The 18,434-nt window shown below is 43.8% G+C and overlaps 2 protein-coding genes across 2 annotated transcripts; one reads left to right on the forward strand and one right to left on the reverse strand.

Annotated features, from left to right (window-relative positions):
- Window position 1: 1 nt before the first annotated feature.
- Window positions 2-7,462, reverse strand: LOC131679901 (uncharacterized). Its single transcript, XM_058960650.1, has 6 exons — window positions 7,214-7,462; window positions 7,053-7,157; window positions 6,920-6,996; window positions 434-6,867; window positions 113-189; window positions 2-60 (listed from the first exon to the last, which is right to left on the reverse strand). Exon 4 carries the CDS (start codon window positions 6,762-6,764, stop codon window positions 879-881), a length of 5,886 nt encoding a protein of 1,961 aa, XP_058816633.1. The 5' UTR covers window positions 6,765-6,867; window positions 6,920-6,996; window positions 7,053-7,157; window positions 7,214-7,462; the 3' UTR covers window positions 2-60; window positions 113-189; window positions 434-878.
- A 5,313-nt stretch (window positions 7,463-12,775) lies between these two features.
- On the forward strand, window positions 12,776-16,984 carry LOC131679902 (uncharacterized protein K02A2.6-like). The gene is made up of 2 exons (XM_058960651.1): window positions 12,776-14,659; window positions 14,813-16,984. The coding sequence occupies exons 1-2, from the start codon at window positions 12,776-12,778 to the stop codon at window positions 16,982-16,984; spliced, it is 4,056 nt and encodes a 1,351-aa protein (XP_058816634.1).
- Window positions 16,985-18,434: the final 1,450 nt, after the last annotated feature.

The raw sequence follows: 18,434 nt of genomic DNA on the forward strand, positions 1-18,434 counted from the left end.
CTGTTCGGATGAACCAGAAACTATATTTTTGTAGCAGCACTATCAGCAGCAGCTCAAAAACTGCAAATTAAGTTATTTATTATAGTTTTAATTATTTTTATAACAAACTTACTTAAATAGTATCCTCGTTCTTCCAATGTCGAATCTTTCCTGATTTCACCTTCTCCTTTTCTCTCCTGCTACTCCTTCCTATTTTTTTTTTTTTTTTTTTTTATTTCGATTATAGAGGTTTTAACCTTAAGGTCATTCGCCTCTTCGCGTTTGAAAAATCTCTTGTGAAAAATTTCGAACCCTATGTGCGGGGTCGGGACTCGAACCCAGGTGCGCTGCGTACAAGGCAATCGATTTACCAACTACGCCACGCCCACCCCTCCTTCCTATTAATTTTTCATTGCTATTAAACAATTCTTTAAATAAATTTCAGTTTGCTTACGGTTTGCTTGTCGTCCGACTCAGCGAACGACGACAGATATTCGGGTGGCGCGATAAAATATTCAGCAGATTTAATCTCCTCTGAGCCTCTTCTTGCTGCACTATCCTGATAATTTTATAATTTATTTCTTTTGTTTATTTTTTTTCAGATCACAACTTACAATTTGCTAGCCGTCCAAATTCACGTACGGCGACAGTAGTACAGAGAGTAGACTGTTCTACAACTAAATCTTCGAATTTTTACTTTACTTAAACTTAATTTTTCGCAATAAAAAAGATTATTCTCCGACTATTTTCCTCACGCACAATTTCTTAGTTTGTTTTGATTCAACTTTTTTTTCTTTTTCTTTCCTCACATGACAGCGTTTCCTCACTATTTCACCTTTGCGAGTGGTCTCACTTGACATGGGTTCGGCTGTCTTGCCGACTGCGGTATTACCGACTGCCTACAGTGACTGCCCAGCGGTGTCAACATACCCCAGCCCGTAACATCCGGAAATTTCTCCGGAATTTCCGGATTTACCATCCTGAATCTCCAACACCGCCAAATTCACCACCGCACGCCTATGCACCTTCCCATCCGCAGTTCTTACATCCGCTTGACGAATCCTTCCATCCGCTCCTCTGACTACTTCTTGTATTCTTCCTCGTACCCAGTTCTTCCTATTCTTCCCATAAACAACGAACACTAAATCTCCAACTTGCAATGGCTTTCGATCTTCTATCCACTTTGGTCGATGATTCAGAGTTGGTAGATATTCCTTCGACCAACGTTCCCACAATCTGTTGGCGAGATACTGTGACCGCTTGTAATTATTTCGTAGAGCATCTGCGATGCCCACAGAGTCTCCCATTCGCACGTCCGCACTCGTCACCGTTCCACGGAGAAAATGGTTGGGGGTTATAGCTTCTTCCTCGGCTGATTCTTGTGGGATATATGTCAATGGACGAGTGTTAATGATATCCTCAGCTTCAGCCAACGTTGTTGAAAGGATTTCGTCCGTTAGCTTTTGGCCATCATCTAGCACACGCAGAGCCTCTTTGATGGATCGCACCATCCGTTCCCAAACACCGCCCATATGTGGTGTCCCAGGAGGATTGAAGAGCCATGCGGTAGCAGTCGATGAGACCTTTTCAGCGCACTCACTGTTAATCTTTTCCATCGCTTTCTTCATCACTATGTCTGCCCCATGGAAACAGGTAGCATTGTCCGAAAAAATTTGTTCCGGAGCTCCTCGCTTGCATGCAAATCGTCGGATAGCCATCAAGCAAGATTGCGTAGTCAAGCTGTGAACTATCTCCAGGTGTACGGCCCTTATCGCCATGCACGTGAAGACAGCGATCCACCTCTTCTCTTTCCTACGCCCCACCGTGACCTCGACAGGACCCAGGTAATCAACACCCACTGCACTAAAGGGACGCAAGTGAGGGGTGATGCGTTGAACCGGCAGTGGTGCCATCATAGGAATGCGAGGTACACAGCGATTCACCTTGCACCACACGCATTCTTTTGTCACTTGCTGTATTGCAGTGCGAGCATTTGGTATCCAAAACTTCTGCCGCAATTCGTTGAAAACGGTTTCTCGATTCGCATGGCCGTACTTCTCGTGGAAATGCAGGATCAACTTTTTTGTTATTTCGTGCTTCCTGGACAGAATTATCGGATACCTTTTGTCGAACGGGATTGACCCGTTCTTTTCCAGCCTGCCTCGTACTCTCAACACACCCTCTGCATCAAGCACCGGCGACAACTTGTAGAGGCAACTAGATTTTTCAATTTTTGCAAGTGGCAGATCTGGTTTATGCTGCAGGTTTTTCATCAACGCACTCATCTCGTCCGGAAAGCTGTCAAATTGCACCTGCTTCCACAGAATGGTTTCGGCCTCTCTCAGTTCCTCCTGCTGAAGTGGCTTCTGAACAGTCAAGTACTCAGCCTTTATGTGTCTGTGCTGGATCTTCGTGGCCTTGGATGTAACGGTTGGTAACCCGGCTTTCTTACGCTGAATGTTGGCAATAAAGCGCACTGCCGTTGCAGTCACTCTAACCAGCTTTACCCATCGAGAAACAGCTGCAGCGTCGACCACCGCATGACATAGCACGACTCCTCGTGCTTCTTCATTCGTCTCATCTATTCGCCCAGTGCATGGCCACTGATCGCGCGATTGATACAGAAAATACGAACCGTTCTTCCATTCCGCATCATTCTGTAATGGTGGACCACGGCCCCATTTGGTGAGAACATCTGCAGCGTTTTGCTTTGATGGCACCCAGTACCAGTCTACCAATCTCGTCAAGTCCAGAATCTCCCCAACTCTGAATGCGACGAACTGTTTGTACCCGTGCGTATCGGAATGCAGCCAGGAAAGAACTGTTCGTGAATCGGTCCAAAGAAAGATGCGTGCGATCTGTAAATTATGTGACGATAGAATCGTTTGACTCATCCTGGCCCCAAGAACCGCAGCCATCAACTCCAACCGAGGGATCGATTGTCTCTTAAGCGGAGCCACCTTTGCGCGGGACATGACCAGGCTACACTGTACCGATCCGTTCACGATAGCACGCAGATATGCAACACAGCCGTAGGCATGCTCGCTCGCATCCGTAAAAATGTGCAATTCAAGCGAGTCGACCGAGGTCGATACAGCATTCCCTAAATAGCATCGCGGGATTCGCAAGGCTTCTACCTGCGGCAACAAGTCGGTCCACTGTTTCCACTTTAACCAAGCCTTGTCGTCGATTAGTTGGTCCCATTCACAACCGTTTCGCCACAAGTGTTGAATGATTACTTTACCATGAATTGTAAAGGGAGATAGCAAACCCAGTGGATCGAAAAACCCCATCACACAACTCAATACTATCCGCTTCGTCGGTCGCTCACCGTCGTACAGGTACGCTTTTATATCCTCACGGTGTTTTATGTTGAACGCAAATACATCCCGTTCCGGATCCCAGAATACTCCTAGCACACGCTCGCTACATGCCTGTTTATCTTGGTTAAAGAGTACCGGTTCCATTGGTTTCTCCTCTCCCAGAGCTGACAGAAATTGCGGTGAGTTCGACACCCAATTGCGAATCTCAAACCCGGCTTGTTTATGGATGTGACTCACCTGCTTTGCACGTTCTACGGCTTCTTCGACGGTGTCAACACTGTCGAAATAGTCATCGACATAATGCCGATTGATAATTGCCCCCGCAGCTTCCGGATATTGTGCCGCATGCTCTTCTGCATTTCGGTTCTTGATGTATTGCGCCGACGCCGGAGAGCACGTCGACCCAAACGTGGCGACGTCCATCACGTACACTTTCGGTGGTTCACTACTGTTATCCCGGAAGAGGAAACGTTGTGCTTGCTTGTCCCCGGGAATAATTTTCAGCTGGTGATACATCTCTCGGATATCCCCGCCAAAGGCAATCCTTCGTTGGCGGAACCCAATGATCACCGACACCAATGGCACGAGTAGATCGGGTCCCTTCAACAACATTGAATTTAGTGAAACTCCTTGCACAGTTGCAGCAGCATCCCATACTATTCGGACCTTGTTGGGTTTTTTTGGGTTCAACACAATATTGAGAGGAAGATACCACACTTTGTCACATTCGGTGCCAACCAGCTCTGATTCTGTGGCTAGATGAGCATATCCATTCTCCAGGTACCTTTTAATCTGATCCCGGATGTTTTGGTACAATTCCGGTGATTTCTCCAACTTTCTTTCTAGCTGCTTCGTCCGCTTGAGAGCCATGGGATAGCTATCCGGAAAATGCACGTCGTCCATCTTCCAGAGAAGTCCGGTCTCAAAACGATTACCCACGCGTTTCGTGGTTCGCTCTAATATCGAACGAGCCCTTTGGTCTTCAACCGATTCCTGCTGTACACTCACCACCGATTCTTCTAACGCATAGTGACTCTTTAGAAGGTCATGAATCGCTTCATTGGATACCTCTTGATGATACCCTAGATAGCTTCCTGTCAGCGCTGAATCTGCTTGTCTCGGTCCGTAAATTGTCCAGCCGAGCTTGCAGCGAACTGCGATCGGCTCATTTGTAGTTCCGGCTTTCGCTTCTATCGGGGCAAACGAATGGATATTGTTAAGCCCTATTAATATTTCCGGACGGCCATCATACGATGAGATTGCCAGGCCTCGTATGTGTTCGTATTTAGCCGACAATTCTTCGGCATTCAACGTTTGATGAGGCAGCAGCATCCTCTCGACCGTACGAACAGAATGAAGCAAGAACTTGTCACGGCTTGTCCCACCAACCGCCGAAGTCCATACGCTCATCCGCCTAGAGCTTTTCTCCACACGTGTGACGTCTGCCGTCCACTTGATGGTGAGTTTCTCCTGCACGCCTACAAGTCCCAAACGATTTGCCAGTTTGTTCTCGATCAAAGTAACTGATGCTCCCTCATCCAGAAAGGCAAGTACTGTCACTGATCTTCCTCCGCAATGTACCTGCACCGGAACCATCCGAAACAGCACCGTGCTGCTCGAGAGAATGTGTGCGCTCATGCCGACCACGCTTGTGACTGGATGAACTAGTGGATTGTGCAGCTCCCTACAGTCACCCACATTGCAACGAATCTTAAAACGACACTGACCACCGTGTTCGTTGAGGCAAACTTTGCACAGCTTCCATCTTGTCACTACTTTCATGCGATCGCCGTACGACAAGTCCTTGAAGTCTTGGCAGAATCGCACACGATGGTCAGTTCGATGACACACCTTGCACGGCTTTTGCTGCGCCCGATTGGACCCGTCCGCGCTGGAACACTCTACCTCGGAGTGGCTATAGAGTGCTGCCTTCTCCTTCGGTTTGCTTCTTCCACTCGTACCTGCGGCAAACCTAGCATCCGGTTTGTACTCGAAAGTGACATTCGCCTCACAAGCATCTGCCACGATTCTCGAAATAAAATCCGTAAACGTTCGAAGTGTAACTGGATTCTTCTTTCGCTTATACTGCACCCATTGACGCTTTTCCCCGTCCGGAAGTTTGCCGACCAAGTCTTGGATGAGAATCGGATTCACCAAGTGGAGCGTGAGTTCCGCTGCTTCCAAGTGTTCGCACAGTTGCTCGACCGCATTGCCGAACGGTATGAAACTGGCTAGCTTTTCAGCTTTTGGTGGCTCGAGCCTGCGTACCTTTTCAAGGTGGCTTTGCAGCAACTGTTCTGGGCGTCCATAAAGCTGGCGGAGTTTTGCGATTACTCGTGGGACCGACTTTGGAAGAAGAAGCTGGCCTCGGACGGACTCCAGTGCTGAACCCTTTAGACAGTCTTGAAGTCTCACCAGATTTTCCACATCAGAATATCCACAGGCTTCATTGGATGCTTGATAGGCGCCGAAAAAGAGAGGCCACTCTTCTGGTTTCCCCGAGAATGTTGGAAGCTTCTTTGTAAGCCCACTTCTCGCAGCCAATTGAGCCCTGCTTGGTCCGGCACGCTGTTGCCCCAGCCCGTATGGAGTTGTATCAACTATTGGCCTCCGGTTTCTTTCGCCGTTTTCGTCGTCACAGCCCTCGTCGCCGTCTGTAATATCCGACCGATTTTCTTCATCACTGGTGCCCTCGGCGTTCTGTGCAAACATCTTCAGATTAACTTCCGTCAATTTGCCGAACGCCGGAGGACGCAACGGGGTAGATTTTCCGCCGGATGCTCCGGAAAATCCTTCTTGGGGATCAGCGACCGATTTTGTTTTCTGTCCGCTGTTCACCATTAGCGCTTCCTTCAACTGTTCCTCTACGAAGGACATCTGATCCTGATGGATCTCTTCCATCTTCCTTATGTGGCAAAGATGTTCCTTCTTCTCCTGCAGTTCCCTTTGATGTTGAAGGCGTTTTTCCTCGATCTCCCGTTCACGAAGCTCTCGGTCTTTCTGCAGCTCCTTTTCGCGCAGCTCACGGTCTAAACGCATCCTTCTTTCCTTCAAAGCGTTCTTCATTTCAAGCTCCTTTTCCCGCAACAAACATTCCGCATCCATTTCCTCCTCCAAACGCTTCTTCTCCGCTTCCATTGCTCTGATTTTTGCAGCAACGGATGGAGGCAAGGTCGGAGGTTGACGCTCGAGGGATTTCGCGCTCGAGCGGTCCGATTCCTCCGTATTCTTCTTCGAACGGTTTGCCTTCTTCTGCTTCTGGTAAGATTGGGAAACTGCTTGGCAACCATCTTCGGGACAGAACCATTTCGTGTCCTTTTTTGTCGCCACAGTAACTTCCACGCAGCGGGAGTGATACCAGCGCTCACAGCTGTCACAGGCAATCATCTCCTCGTTCTGCGTTGATACCTTCCCGCAAGCTTCACACGGAGTCATAGTGAAATCCATGTTCGATTCGCTCATCGTGATTGAGGTTATCCGAAATCTCGATATTTAATTTTTGAGTTTGTTCGGATGAACCAGAAACTATATTTTTGTAGCAGCACTATCAGCAGCAGCTCAAAAACTGCAAATTAAGTTATTTATTATAGTTTTAATTATTTTTATAACAAACTTACTTAAATAGTATCCTCGTTCTTCCAATGTCGAATCTTTCCTGATTTCACCTTCTCCTTTTCTCTCCTGCTACTCCTTCCTATTAATTTTTCATTGCTATTAAACAATTCTTTAAATAAATTTCAGTTTGCTTACGGTTTGCTTGTCGTCCGACTCAGCGAACGACGACAGATATTCGGGTGGCGCGATAAAATATTCAGCAGATTTAATCTCCTCTGAGCCTCTTCTTGCTGCACTATCCTGATAATTTTATAATTTATTTCTTTTGTTTATTTTTTTTTCAGATCACAACTTACAATTTGCTAGCCGTCCAAATTCACGTACGGCGACAGTAGTACAGAGAGTAGACTGTTCTACAACTAAATCTTCGAATTTTTACTTTACTTAAACTTAATTTTTCGCAATAAAAAAGATTATTCTCCGACTATTTTCCTCACGCACAATTTCTTAGTTTGTTTTGATTCAACTTTTTTTTCTTTTTCTTTCCTCACATGACAGCGTTTCCTCACTATTTCACCTTTGCGAGTGGTCTCACTTGACATGGGTTCGGCTGTCTTCCCGACTGCGGTATTACCGACTGCCTACAGTGACTGCCCAGCGGTGTCAACACTACCCTCTACTAAAATTCCAAAAAAAGACAGTGATTCGCTGGTTGGGCCACAGCCTCTGTCCAACCAACGAATTTGATTCACTAGTTGCACACTTAAAATCCATTACCTACCAGTAGGCAATTTAAATTCGCTGTCCTTATTTCACAGCCGGAAAACAAGCGAAAGGGAATGTTTTTTTTTACTCAAAACTATTGGGATGAAGTTTAGTTGGCTTTGGGGAATATCCAAGGGGTGAGTCGCTTAGAACAATGTGCTATGCACAGTATATCACCTACAATAACACGATATAAGATTACGATTCACAGTAACACACGATCATTTCACTCGTTACCACAATGTGTGGCACAATGAGGCACACTTCTGACAACTCGAAAACTGTCAACAAAGTGTAGTTGAATAATCATAGCAACCATTGCTTTTATTTTACTGAACACCATGGCACAGCGTGGCACACCGTGGCACATCGTTGTACATTGCGGCACGAGCTACCACGCTGTTTGTTTGTGAGCACAATTCGATTTGTGCTAAGCGACTCACCCCTTGGGAATATCTCATTATTTTTGGGTAAATTGGGACTCCCTTTCTTTAGCGAACCCTACACGAGCAAAAATATTGACAATAAACCTAGCAATAAACCAATTATTTGATTAACAATTGAAACAAAGAGAAACACTATTAGACTTCTATAAGGAAGGCAAAAGATATACACAAGAGGAATTGATTTCAACTGCAGAGACCGTATCAGGGAAAGTGAAGAGAGGGTGGACAGCAAGGGAGCACGTTGTTTGGCATAAGTTCGTTTGGCATAAGTTCATTTGGCATAATGTTCATTTGGCATAACAGTAGGTGACACATACGTTCGTTTAGCATAATGTTCATTTGGCGTAATGGTCATTTGGCATAATGGTCGTTTGGCATAATGGTCATTTGGCATAATGGTCGTTTGGCATAATTTAAAAAAATACATTGAATTTTCTGTTACTAGGCGTTGACGCCTAATGTGGCTACGCCACATCGCTTTAAACCTGGTGCGGTTCGACATCGCTCCGCTCAGTCGCACTTGAACTAGTTGATAGTCCCTATGTTTGAATAATCCGGGCAAACGAGTGGATCACAGGTTTGCTCGCGAGGGGCCGCAGACACACCATCGGAACCCGGCGGATCCCGCTTTGGATCCTTGGTCTCAGTTATTCGACGATACTAAGGATTAATTGGTATATAGGTTCAAATAACTGCTCATATTTGAAAGAAGAATCAACCCTAGGCTCTCCACGACCCTACTACACCGGAGATGCTCATCCAACGTATAATGACTGGTCATGACCCGAGATATCATCCGAATAAAGTCACGAGCCTTATCCATCCCAACCAAGGCTTGATTGTGCCTTTGGGATTCGGAAAAAATCGGGCGATCCGGCATTCAAAAAGTCCTTATAGGACCTCTTCGCGTACAATTCTGAGTGCTCTCTACCCACCACGAAGTAAGGGACCGCCCACTGCTGTTTACGCCGGATCTCGTTTTGTCTGACTTTTAATCGCAGTGTCGATAATCAAGCCAGTTAAAACCTTGTATCACAGAGAACAGACGTCCATCTTCAGCATTCAACTTGTGTAAAATCTCTAACGGTTTCGAATGTAGTTGGGACATCCAAACCAGGTGCGCTACTGTCGTCATGTTTTTTTGTGGCTGAGTTCGACTGAATTGACAGCGGTTATTCCTCTACCCAGTCAAACTAGTCCGGAACCGGTTCGGACTTCCAGCATGAATTCCAGCTCAAATGCATCAACCGATAGAGTCGGAATCGTTTGTTTTCTTTGAGCAAGATTCCATACTGAATCCATTCAGGATTTCGAACCGGTTCCGGAATGGATTTGACGGTTAGTTGGGATAGGTTGGTGTGGCGGCGCTAGTGTTTATCGTATATTAATTCAAATGTTTACACACGTTTTTTAAATATTTTTGTTCGATCATGGATGTCTGTTCTCTGTGCTTGTATGCTTCCACCGGGGGAATTTCTTGTTTTGATTCGATTGTTTCGGATATAGTGGACGCGTAGCTGTTCCATTCAATAGGCACACTAATTGAGGTCGAGTACAATGATAAATTTAACACGCTTGGAGGTGGAGTAGTTATGATCATATTGAAATTGTCGCGAATATCATGCAGTAAGCACAGAGAACAGACGTCCATCTTCAGCATTCAACTTGTGTAAAATCTCTAACGGTTTCGAAGGTAGTTTGGATATCTAAACCAGGTGCGCTACTGTCGTCATGTTTTTTGTGGCTGAGTGCGACAGAATTGACAGCGGTTATTCCTCTACCCAGTCAAACTAGTCCGGAACCGATTCGGACTTCCAACATGAATTCCAGCTCAAATGCGTCAACCGGTTGTTTTCTTTGAGCTAGATTCCATGCTGAATCCATCCAGGATTTCGAACCGGTTCCGGAATCGATTTGACGGATAGTTGGGATAGGTTGGTATGGCGGCGTTAGTGTTTTTCGTATATTAATTCAAATGTTTACACACGTTTTTTGAATATTTTTGTTCGATCATGGATGTCTGTTCTCTGTGCAGTAAGATAGATCGGCAATCAACATGAAGACAACCCTATGGCAAACAAACAATGTCTGCCTTTGATTCAGACTTGACAACCGACAACTTCAATATCCGGTATCGAGGATTAATTCGGCCCTGGCAAATAATGTTAATATTGTGGAAGATCTACGTCGGAATTTAACCAAACACTTCGTGGTAAATCTAGGAAAATTATGGGAGTGAGATATAGGGACACTTGGGGTTTTTGATGTCCCATGAGGAAATTTCTGTTAGTTTCCGAGACGAGGAGCCACTTACTTCGGTTTTGCTGCATGGCCCAATTGTTCCCAAAGTTTTGAAGAGTAGACCCGTTGAAAGAATCGTCATGAGACTGATTGAAAATAAGTTCTTATACTCCTCGATTTATGCTAAACGCATTGCTTGCAAACCAGAATTTTCACTGACTGAAGCAAAGGGTTCTGGAAGGAGCCAACCCCATATTTCGCAATTAAGACCACTGTTGGAGACTACACCATCAATCTCTACTTCCCAGGCGGATACGTATTAGTGATGGTCATTTTGAAAAATAAAATCGATTTTGCTACATCGATCTTTTTAATGCGGAAACATCGATGTTGTCAAACATCGAGGCGGGAAAAATCGACGCAAAAAATCGATTTTTCGAGGTAAAAAGATCGATTGTGGAAAAATCAATGGGAATTTTGAAAGAAAAATCGGTTTCACCAAATCGATTTTATTGAATCATATACAAAAAATACAAAAAATCGATTTTTCAAGCTGAAAAAATCGATTTTTTCAAATATCACATCGACATCGCCCATTCCTTATACGTATACAAGATGCTTCTTCGTACACGGGCGAGTGTTGTTTAGTTAGTTTACGCGATATATCGATGATGTTAAATGGGTTATATTCGGTTCGGAAGTAAGGGCTGTCTGCTGTCGGAGATACCTTCTCATTAGTCTACATTATCATGCGGGCTTCAGTACCCACGGTTTTATCGAAGGAAATAGAAAATTAATGCTATGAAATTTGAAACAATACAGTAATGAGCATTTAGCTGTGGAACATTCGCAGTATCAGTAATAAACAATTTGGCGAGTCAGTGATTGTCAGTTCAAGTCTTGGTATTGTTTTACGGGGATTTTTTGTATGTCGGTATGGTCACCTACACATACGCAAGTTATTTATAGCATGATTTGTGGCCAATGTAAATTTAATCACACGCATATTTTTACACTATTGGTCGCATTTCCAGCATAATTTTACCGTCTCTTTTCTTCTACTGTGATTTTAATGCATTTTCATGCATATACTTCTAGTAAGCATTCAATGAGTGGATAGACCGAATATGTCCAATGCATAAAATTTACAGCAGAAGAAACGAGAGGCAGATAAAAAAGTATGCTATCTGTAGGGTTCTACTACGGTGACGTACCTGAAAAGAAGAATACCTTGAGCGATGAACAGTGGTTAGAGAGAGGGAGAGGAAAAAGGGAGAGGGAGGAGGAGAAGAGAGAGAGGAACGAGAGACTGGACTGGTCAGAAGGAAGGAAAAGAAAGTGCAGAAAAAAGAATGGTTTTAAAAGTGTAAAAGTGCGTTTAAAATTATATTAGCAAGTTCCAGGATCGAGCTGTTACATTTGGCGACGAGGAAAAGTAGCAGGGTATGTAGAAAGCTATTTAATTCGATGGAAAAAGTTCATTTGAAACATCGTTCGGTTTAGTATTCAAAATGGCTGAAACGAACAACGGAGGAAAAATCGTTTGGCGGAAAGATGTGAGCAATTGTGAAGGTGCAGATGTGAGAAATCTGTTTAGGTGTGTGTATTTGGGGGTGACGTAAAACATTGGATAATGTTATTGCTCGGAAATTCGAGACATAGATAAGGAAAGATGTTGAATGATTCTCGTTCTAGTAGTTAATATGTACCGGTGAAGGGTTAAAGCACTGTGATAAGTAAGTGGTGGCGTACGATATTCTAGCCAGAAGTTAACTCGTGAAGAGTTCGTGAAAACCTGTTTGGGAACTGGTTGGTAGATATATTTTCTGATTAGAGAATCAGACGTTGGCATACCTAATATCTGATTTGGGAATCAGAATGATTCTAATAATGGATCAAAAATAGAGTTACGTTTCTTGTGATCTTGCAAGTATTTTCTCCGGATTGTTGTTAATATTTGAAAATCAGAGAAACCGGTGTAAGTCCGATTTGGGAATCGGTTTTGTTGTGAAGATGAGTCAGTGTGGAAAGCTTTACTGTTATTGTGTGTGGAATCGGTGACTCACATAATGTAGACCTGATTTGGGAATCACCAACCCGTAGATAATAGGATGGTTTTTTTTCGTCTCGACGATCATTGGTAATATGATTACTGATTCGGGTAAGATTATGATCCGGTTCGTTTGGGGATGGATTGGAGGTGATTTTTGCCAAATAAAAGAAAGTTTACCAGCTGCGATATAAAAGCGGTGTCATATCAGTTTAAAAAAAATTGGGTGTGGTATACACGCTCACTTTACTATTAGTTAATCATGGTTAAGGAACAATAAAATGTGCAATAAAGTTTTGTTTTGAATATTTTTAGCCATGCAGCATAAATTTGTTATTCTTCATTCTCTTCATCTCGTTTACGTTGCTTTTCAGATGGATTTGACACGAATTATACCACCTTTTAGATGCAATGAAATGGAGAAAACAAAATTACACAAAGAATGGCAGATTTGGAAAAGATCGTTGGAATATTATTTCGAGGCGGAGGACATTACCGATCAGAAACGAAAACGAGCTAAACTTCTGCACCTCGGCGGGCCTCAGTTACAGGCGTTATTCCAGTCGCTTCCAAACAGCGAGCGATTTGCAGTGGTATCTCTGGAGAAGGCATACTATGATGTGGCCATCCAATCATTCGATGATTTTTTTCAACCGGGACAACAAGACGTCTTGGAGCGCCATAATTTACGGAGGATGAAGCAACAAGAAGGCGAAAGGTTTGCCGAGTTCGTTATCAGGATTAGACAACAAATAAGTGAGTGTGGTGTTGACAAGTTCGAACCGAGCGTTTCAAAGATCCTTACGGACATCATGCTAACGGATACCATAGTAGAGGGTTGTGTGTCAGACGAGCTGCGGAAACAGATTTTGCAGAAGGATCGCTCATTAGAGGAAATTGAAGAAATCGGAAAGTCACTAGAGGGAGTGCAAAGACAATTGAAGGATTTTGGATCAACCCGAGAACAATTGAATCAACACGAGCGTGTGTACGATATTCAGGCCAAACGGCGGTATCAACCCCCAAACTCGAAGACAACTGGAGACTTCCAACTTAAGTCCAAGAATTCTGAAATAAAATGTTTTAAATGTGGGCTTTTTGGACATATATCCACGGACACACGATGTCCTGCCAGAGGAAAACGATGTAAGCGTTGCAATAAACCAGGGCATTTTGAAGTCCGATGTCGAATGCAGGCTAAAGCGCCTTTTTCTGGGAAGGCAGAGGCGACAGACGCCAAGAGGATTCGGGTGATTGATCATGCAGCTCAAGACGTGCAAGGTACTCGAGAATCAAATGCGATTGAGTCTAGTGAATCGTCTACGATTAACTTACCAAAAACATATTACGCTTTCTATTCGGGGAACGAGTCTAATATGGTTACATGCGTGATTGGTGGAGTTTCACACCAGATGTTGGTAGACTCTGGAGCAGAAGCAAACCTGATTACCGATTTTGATTGGGAGAAATTGAAGTCATCGGGAATCGAAGTGATCAGCTGTAAAAAAGGAACTGACCGTGTGCTAAAGGGTTATGCCAACTCGATACCGCTTACGGTATTAGGTACGTTTAAAGCAGTTGTCTGGGTTGGTACAAGATCGGTGGTAGCCGAGTTTTTCGTGGTCCAGGGGGGACAACGCGCTCTTCTGGGAGACACTACATCGAAACGTTTAGGAATATTGAAAGTTGGCATGGGAATAGATCAGGTAACAGGAAATTTTGAACCTCTTACTAAGATCACTGGTGTTTGCGTGCATATCCACTTGGATCCAAATTTCAAACCAATATTTCAACCAATGAGGAGAGTTCCGGTGCCACTAGAAGAAGCCGTTAACGACAAGCTTAAGGAGCTGATGGCGAGGGATATCATCGAAGAGAAGAAGGGGCCGGTGAGCTGGGTATCTCCCTTGGTGGTGGTTGGGAAGGCGAATGGTGAACCCAGGATTTGCCTTGATCTGAGAAGAGTGAATGAAGCTGTTTTGAGGGAAAGACACCCAATGCCAGTGATCGATGATTTCCTTGCCAGAATTGGACCAAAAATGATTCGTAGCAAACTAGATGTCAAAGATTCATTTTTACAACTTGAACTGGATGAAGTTTCGAGAGATGCGATGGTGTTTCTCACAGCACGGGGACTGTACAGATTTAAGCGCATGCCATTCGGGTTGGTATCGGCACCAGAGGTTTTTCAGAAAACAATGGACGCGATACTGGCTGGATGTGAGGGGACCTGGTGGTACATTGATGACGTTTATATCGAAGGCAAGGATAAAAAGGAGCATGATGAACGTGTCGAAAAGGTAGAGTCATTTCTGGAGCAATCTAATGTAAACTTTTTTTCTTATTAATTAATTGCTTGAATTGACTAAGAGGTGTGAATAAAATCGTTTCAAATTGATAGTTATTGATTTAGTTTTGTTTATGTATTCTTTTCTATCCCTAATTTCATTCAGGTATTGGCAAGATTAAAAGCATGGAACGTACAACTCAACTGGGACAACTGTATATTTGGAGTCGAGGAGCTCGAGTTTCTTGGTCATAAGATAACAAGTACAGGAGTAATACCATCAGATGCTAAGATAGAAGCTCTGGCTGCTTTCCGAAGACCTGAGAATACTAACGAGGTACGCAGCTTTCTGGGGCTAGCCAACTACTTAAACCGTTTTCTACCAAACTTGGCCACGGTGGATGCACCGCTAAGAAATTTAACAAGAAAAGGAAACACGTTCAATTGGCTAGCCGAACATGAAAATGCTTTCAACCAAATCAAGACAACATTGTCTAATTCATCTTCTCTGGGATTTTATCAACGAGAAGACAGAACACTGGTGATGGCTGATGCCAGTCCTGTTGGGCTTGGGGGCTTGCTCATCCAGGTAGATAAGCACGGTAAACACCGTGTAATCAGTTTTGCTTCAAAATCGTTAACGGACACGGAAAAAAGATACTGTCATACTGAAAAAGAAGCACTCGCGTTGGTGTGGTGTGTCGAAAAGTTCTATATTTATTTGTACGGGTTGGAGTTTGAGATTTTGACCGATTGCAAGGCTTTAATCTACTTGTTTACACCTCGGTCGCGACCATGCGCCCGAATCGAAAGGTGGGTACTACGCCTCCAAGGGTTTGATTACTCAATAACGCACATACCCGGAGACCAAAACCAAGCCGACGTATTATCCAGACTGTCGACATTAAAACCAGTGCCATTTGACCAACGAGAAGAAGTAATGATTAGGGAGATAACAGACTTTGCTGCGCACGCTGTGGCTGTTCCTTGGGAAGAAATGGTGGAAGCTACCAAATCGGATACGGAATTACAAACGATTCTAGAGATGGTTGAACAAGATAAACGTGATGAACTGCCAATTGAGTTTCGGATCTTCGCTAATGAATTATGTAGAGTTGGAGACATCCTATTACGCGGAGATCGTATAGTAGTCCCTAGGATACTGCGGGCCCGGATTCTTCGTATCGCTCACGAGGGGCATCTGGGAACCTCAATGATGAAATCAACGTTGCGTTTATCGGTGTGGTGGCCCAAGATGGACAGAGATGTGGAGACTTTCGTCAGGAATTGCCGTGGTTGTATATTGGTATCAGCACCAGATGCACCAGAGCCCATGATAAGGAAACAAATGCCCGCAGGACCTTGGCAGGAAATAGCCGTTGATTTTATGGGACCACTGCCTGAAGGTCAATGGCTATTCGTGGTAGTGGACTATTACAGCCGTTTCGTAGAAGTTGTGGAAATGAAGAATACCACTGCTATCGACACAATACGAGAATTATCGACGATATTCGGTCGGTTTGGAGTCCCTATCACAATGAGAGCTGATAACGGGCCCCAATTGAGTAGTGAATGTAAGGAGCTTAGGCAATTCTGTGAAGAATTAAATATTAAACTGGTGAACACGATTCCGTACTGGCCTCAAGCGAATGGAGAGGTAGAGCGTCAGAATAGAAGCATATTGAAACGCCTACGAATCGCGCAGGAATTAGGCAAGGACTGGCGTTTAGAACTGAGAAAATATTTACTGGCATACCATTCTACAATTCATTCGACAACAGGAAAGACCCCTTCGGAGCTGATGTTCGGGCGCAGGATTAGAAATAAACTGCCATCGATACCGGAGTACAAAGAAGATGGGGAAGTTCGAGATAGGGATAAAATCGTTAAGGAAAAGGGGAAGGAATACTCCGACAACAAACGGAAGGCTCGTAGTAATGAAATTGAAGAGGGGGAATATGTCTACGTTAAACGACAGAGAAAGGAAAACAAATTGGCTGCCGATTATTCTTCGGAGCTGTTCAAAGTAATCAAACGAATGGGTTCAGAAGTTAAAATTAAATCATTAATATCAGGGAACGAATATAAACGTTATGTATCACATCTTAAGAAAGCAGAAGTACAAGCACAGGAGACAGATAGACGATCAGAATATTCTCAAACAGGGTTACCAATAAGGGCGGAAAATTCTAACGCCGAGAAGGGTTCAGAATATCGATTAGATGGCCTTCGACAGGATGAGTTTAGCGAAGAATCGGCGCATGATGCAGGTGCTTTAGGGCCAGATAAACGAAGACGTTTGGCTCCCAAGAGGTTCCAAGACTACGTGCCTTTTTAAAGATAAAAATTAAAAATAAGGTGGGATGTAGGGTTCTACTACGGTGACGTACCTGAAAAGAAGAATACCTTGAGCGATGAACAGTGGTTAGAGAGAGGGAGAGGAAAAAGGGAGAGGGAGGAGGAGAAGAGAGAGAGGAACGAGAGACTGGACTGGTCAGAAGGAAGGAAAAGAAAGTGCAGAAAAAAGAATGGTTTTAAAAGTGTAAAAGTGCGTTTAAAATTATATTAGCAAGTTCCAGGATCGAGCTGTTACACTATCGATGCATAAACAATTCAGTTCAGACATGGTGTACTGAACTTTCGTCACCACTAGTAGAAATCACTTCAACTCTTACTACCCACTCGGGAAAAGAGTGTTTCGCCGGCCCTGACGGGTCGGGTCCGGGTTTCGGGTCCAAAAACCCGAACCCGACCATCTCTCATAAACATCGATTTTATATGCTATCAATATGTTATTCTCAGTTTGTTAGGAAACAAAACTTGAAATTTCAATCTGCTCTCGGAAAATATATCTTTCTTCCCGGACCCCCAGCAACGACTTGACTTGACGGTCCCCTAGGTGTCCGCTGACCCTAGGTTGAGAATCACTGCTCTATAGTATTTACGGATGCCACATTGAAACATTTCTGCCATTTGTGTTGATTAAAACAGAAAAATCTGTATTGAATTTCCAAAAAATCTTTGAAAAATGTTAATATTTGAATAGTCTATGGGAATCTGTGATATTTTCACCAAAATGCCAAAAATCTGTCATCTTCATCTGTAAAGTTGAATCTGTGACGAAAAATTGTGAAATAAATCTGTGACATTACAGAAAAATCTGCAAATATGGTAACCCTACAACTTTCTGTCAGAGAGAAATGAAGTATTGAGTTCTACAAGATGACGACACGAATGAACTGATGATGAATGAAATTCATGTTTGACAATTCTTGAGCGTTTTTTCAAAACGTCATATCTGCAATGAGTTACTCTCTTTGTTTACTTTCTCTTTCGATTTTTACGGCGTCACTATAACACTTTTCACTTATTTTACAGTAGAGATCGAAAGACGGTGGTTTTAACTAGCATATTATGCAAAGAGCTGAGGGATAAATGTTAAAGTGACCGAATTATTAACAGAAGAGAAAGTAAACAAAGAGAGTAACTCATTGCAGATATGACGTTTTGAAAAAACGCTCAAGAATTCTCGGTGGTTTGTTTACTTTATCAGTTGCGTGAGCGCGAGTGCAACGGGTGCTCATCTGTTACGGGCCCATATTATTGGCTCGAATCAAAACTCGTCGAAATGTCAATTGACGATAGGTTCATCCGGAGTGTTCATTTGTGTTTACATTTTGCTAGCGTTGCCAATTTTATTTTGTGTCCAGCACCCAATGTGGCTACGCCACATCGCTTTTGCGCGTGCTGTCCGACTTCGCTACCGCTCAGTCGGACTTAAACTAGGG

The sequence above is a fragment of the Topomyia yanbarensis genome, chromosome 2 (assembly GCF_030247195.1).
Source record: "Topomyia yanbarensis strain Yona2022 chromosome 2, ASM3024719v1, whole genome shotgun sequence".
In the NCBI taxonomy this organism is placed as follows: Eukaryota; Metazoa; Arthropoda; class Insecta; order Diptera; family Culicidae; genus Topomyia; species Topomyia yanbarensis.

Bases quoted from the DNA above. Each gene is read 5' to 3' on its own strand.
- LOC131679901 (XM_058960650.1), bottom strand. From the start codon at position 6,764: ATGAGCGAATCGAACATGGATTTCACTATGACTCCGTGTGAAGCTTGC.
- LOC131679902 (XM_058960651.1), top strand. From the start codon at position 12,776: ATGGAGAAAACAAAATTACACAAAGAATGGCAGATTTGGAAAAGATCG. The intron at 14,660-14,812 runs GTAGAGTCATTT...AATTTCATTCAG, and splicing joins ATGATGAACGTGTCGAAAAG to GTATTGGCAAGATTAAAAGC.